Raw genomic sequence first — 4162 nt, forward strand, 5'->3', positions numbered from 1 at the left:
GTATTCAGGACAATCCAGAAATTGTCTTAATCTCTCCAGGCGAATTATTTGACAGCTCTCCTTGGAGATATGAACATTAGATATGTGGTCTTCCTTCTTCTGAGCTCCAATGTTCTGGTTACACCACCTTTTGCCTTTTGCTCCCTTGAGATATTGTAACTTCTTGCAGTTTTTACTCTGGGTTAGCTCAGCATTTTCTTTTTTCATCTTTAGTCTCTTTTAGGATATACTAATATATTAATACTATATATCTAATTGCAGTAGTCGTGTACGGATGTGACAGTTGGACCATAAAGAAGGCTGAGTGCCAGAGAATTGATGCTTTTGGACTGTGGCATTGGAGAAGACTCTCGACTGCGAAGAGATCAAACCAGTCAATCCTAAAGGAAATTAACCCTGAATACTCATTGGAAGGACTAATGCTGAAGCAGAAGCTCCAATATCTTGGTCACCTGATGCAAACAGCCAACTCATGGGGAAAGACTTTAATGCTGGGAAAGATTGAGGGCAAAAGGAGAAGAGGGCAGCAGAAGATGAGATGGTTGGATAGGATCACTGACTAAATGGAAATGCTGCTGCTGCTGCTAAGTCGCTTCAGTCGTGTCCGACTCTGTGTGACCCCATAGACGGCAGCCCACCAGGCTCCCCCGTCCCTGGAATTCTCCAGGCAAGAATACTGGAGTGGGTTGCCATTTCTTTCTCCAGTGCATGAAAGTGAAAAGTAAATGGAAATGAACTTGGGAAAACTCCAGGAGATAACGAGGGACAGGGAGGACTGGTGTGCTGCAGTTTATGGGGTTGCAAAGAATCAGACACGACTTAGGAACTGAACAACAACAATCTAATTCCCTGTGTTAAATCTTCTTTTTTATTTTATTTTATTTTTTTTTATGAATCATGTTAATTTCCAAACCACTTTTAAAAAAATTTTTATTAGTTGAAGGCTAATTACTTTACAATATTGTAGTGGTTTTTGCCATACATTGACATGAATCAGCCATGGATTTACATGTGTTCCCCATCCTGAACGCCCCCCCACCTCCCTCCCCATCCCATCCCTCTGGGTCATCCCAGTGCACCAGCCCCGAGCACTTGTCTCATGCATCCAACCTGGACTGGCGATCTGTTTCACACTGGATAATATACATGTTTTGATGCTGTTCTCTCAGATCATCCCACCCTCGCCTTCTCCCATAGAGTCCAAAAGTCTGTTCTATACATCTGTGTCTCTTTTTCTGTCTTTCATATAGGGTTATCCTTACCACCTTTCTAAATTCCATATATATGTCTTAGTATACTGTATTGGTAAACTTGCCATTCATTTTTAATTTAACTTTTTATTGGAGTATAGTTGACATTTACAACATTTAAAATGTTGTATTAGTTTCAGCAAAATACATACTCTTTTTTTTTTTTTTAAGATTCTTTTTCCATATAGGCCATTACAGAGTACTGACTAGAGTTCACTGTGCTATACAATAGGTTCTTCATAGTTAGCTGTTTTTTTAAAAAATTATTTCCTTGATTGTGCTGGGTCTTTTGTTTCTGTGAGGGATTTGTTCTGGTTGCAGCACATGTAATGCTCCAGTTTCGGTGTGTGGGCTTCTCATTGCAGTGGCTTCTCTTGTTGCAGAACTCTAGAGCACTCAGTCTTCTGTAGTTGTGTTGTGTGGGCTCAATAGTTGTGGCTTCCGGGCCCTAGAGCACAGGCTCAATAGTTACGGCATACTGGTTTAGCTGTGAGATCTTCCTGGGTCAGGGATTAAACCCATATCTCCTGCATTGGCAAGTGGATTCTTTACCACTGAACCACAGGGGAGCCCCTGGTTATCTATTGTATATGTGGTAGTATGTATATGCCAGTCCAATCTCCCAGTTTATCCCTCCTTCCTTATCCTCTGTTAACCATGTTTGTTTTCTACATCCCTGACTCTAGTTCTGTTTTGTAAATAAGTTCATTTGTATGATTTTTTTAGATTCCACAACGAAGTGATATCAACCATTTTGTGGCAGGTAAATCTTCTTATTTAAACAAACCTGTTATGATTTCTATCCCCAGAGTGAGTCCTTTTTGACACTCGAGGTACATAATGGATGCAATATCCACTATGATTACATATAATCCTGATTATATTACAGTTTAGAGACCAATGCTTCATATATTTTGTTTTCCACCAGTATTCATTGGATGCACTTTATATGACCAAGAATGTGAAAGGTATGGTGGTACATTAAGACAGCTCCTGCCTTAAGAGGCTTGCAAACTATAGAGGTGATTAGATGTAGTAATCTAATAATTAGCATAATTATATAAAAAATCTAATGACATTTGAATAGTGATTTATAGCCTTCATAGTCTGAACCATAGTGATCCTTGCAGCTTATGACAGTGACTGGGCAGGTATTATTATTCTTTACATGTGGATGTAGAGGCTGAACCTCAGTCTTTCTCACTTGTCCTCTCACGGTCAGTTGTTTAATTGGGACATGAACCCAATATTCCTGCCAAAGCAAAATGAAATATACAAAGTGGTGATTTGAGTAACGTGGCTCATAGCTGTTACAAGATTTCTGAGGGGAGGAATTTCCAGAAGGAAAGATCTAGGCAGCTTTTTGGAGGGGATGACGTTGGGGATGGGTCTCCAGGTATACCCTAACTGGTGACTGCAGTCTTCAGTGTATGAGCTCATGTTGGATGTGAGGGTGTTCTCTTGCTGAAGAGTTTCCCCAGGGCAGCTTTCATGACCCTATTTCTCAGAGTATAGATGAAAGGATTTAACATTGGGGTCACTGCGATATACATCACGGTTATCACAGCATCCTTTAGGCTGTAGTTAGTCAGAGGGCGGAAATACATGCCCATGACTGTCCCATAATATAGAGAAACAACTGTGAGGTGGGAACCACAGGTGGAGAAGGCTTTGAGCACACCTTTGGTGGATGGAACCCGTAAGACTGTGGAAAAGACCCAAACATAAGAGATGACAATACATAGTAATGGCATAGAGAAGACACCAACTCCCAGGTACATCATCTTCACGTTAAAGTGGACGTCAGAACAGGACAGCTTGAGCAAAGAGGCAGTGTCACAGTAGAAGTTGGCCACTTCCTGGTTTCCACAGAAGGACAGGCTAGCTGTGAGCACAGTGTGGGGGAGGGCATTGCCATTTCCAACCACCCAAGACCCGATGACTAGCAGGACACAGGTCCGTGGGCTCATAATTGTTGTGTAATGAAGTGGGCGGGTGATGGCCACAGCTCGATCATAGGCCATTGCAGCCAGGATGTAGCTATCTGTGTTAGCCAAGGCAATCATGAAATACATCTGTGTTAGGCATCCTCCAAAGGAGATGGCTTTGGTGCCCAGGAGGTGGTTGGCCAGCATCTTAGGGATGGTTACAGAGGAGAAGAAGATGTCAACAAAGGAGAGGTTGGCAAGGAGAAAATACATGGGGTTGTGGAGGCGAATATCGAAGCGAATGGCCAAGGTGATGAGCAGGTTTCCAATCAGTGTGATGGGGTAAATGAACAAGAAAAGGACGAAGAAGAAGTCTTCCTGTTCCTGATGACTACTAACTCCTAGGAGGAAGAAGTCCAGAACAGAGGAATGGTTTTCTTCTCTCATAGCTCCTTTGTTAGCAAGGGAAGAGAAGAAACCAGAATTTTTAGTGAAGTACTGTGTCTAATATATTCTTTATTCACCACGTTGGATTGCCTGTTGTTATACTCTGTATGCTAAATTCAGAGATAATTAATATTTGGGGAAAATGATCCCTTTTCATTAATCTAATTGTCAGAGAGCCTTTGACACATGCTAAGAAGATCAGTGATGCCCATCTGCCTAATTAAAAACCTTTGATTTAATCATTTAACAATTAAATTTCAATTTGTGTGTGCTAGATACTTTGTAAGGCCTTGTGGAAAAACCATGAACCTGTCGAAAATATGGTTGTCTGTTTATTTACTTGACATATATAACATAGTCTCTGCTCTTAGGGACCTTTTAACTTCATGGAGAATCCTAAATGTCACAGGATTATTGTACATGAGAGGAAAAGGACAGCGTTTTAGAGTATTTGAAGAAAGAACTTCAGTACAAAGAATGTGTTGTACATGGAGCATCCTGGATAATTAGAAACTGTTCCATTGACTGATCCCAGAG

At 41.1% G+C, this 4162-nt stretch overlaps 1 protein-coding gene across 1 annotated transcript; it reads right to left on the minus strand.

Moving 5' to 3' along the window:
• Positions 1–2686: 2686 nt before the first annotated feature.
• Positions 2687–3625, minus strand: LOC122693401 (olfactory receptor 1A1-like). Its single transcript, XM_043900902.1, has one exon. It carries the CDS (start codon positions 3623–3625, stop codon positions 2687–2689), a length of 939 nt encoding a protein of 312 aa, XP_043756837.1.
• Between the last annotated feature and the right edge of the window lie 537 nt (positions 3626–4162).

The sequence above is a fragment of the Cervus elaphus genome, chromosome 5 (genome assembly GCF_910594005.1).
Source record: "Cervus elaphus chromosome 5, mCerEla1.1, whole genome shotgun sequence".
Classification (NCBI taxonomy): Eukaryota; Metazoa; Chordata; class Mammalia; order Artiodactyla; family Cervidae; genus Cervus; species Cervus elaphus.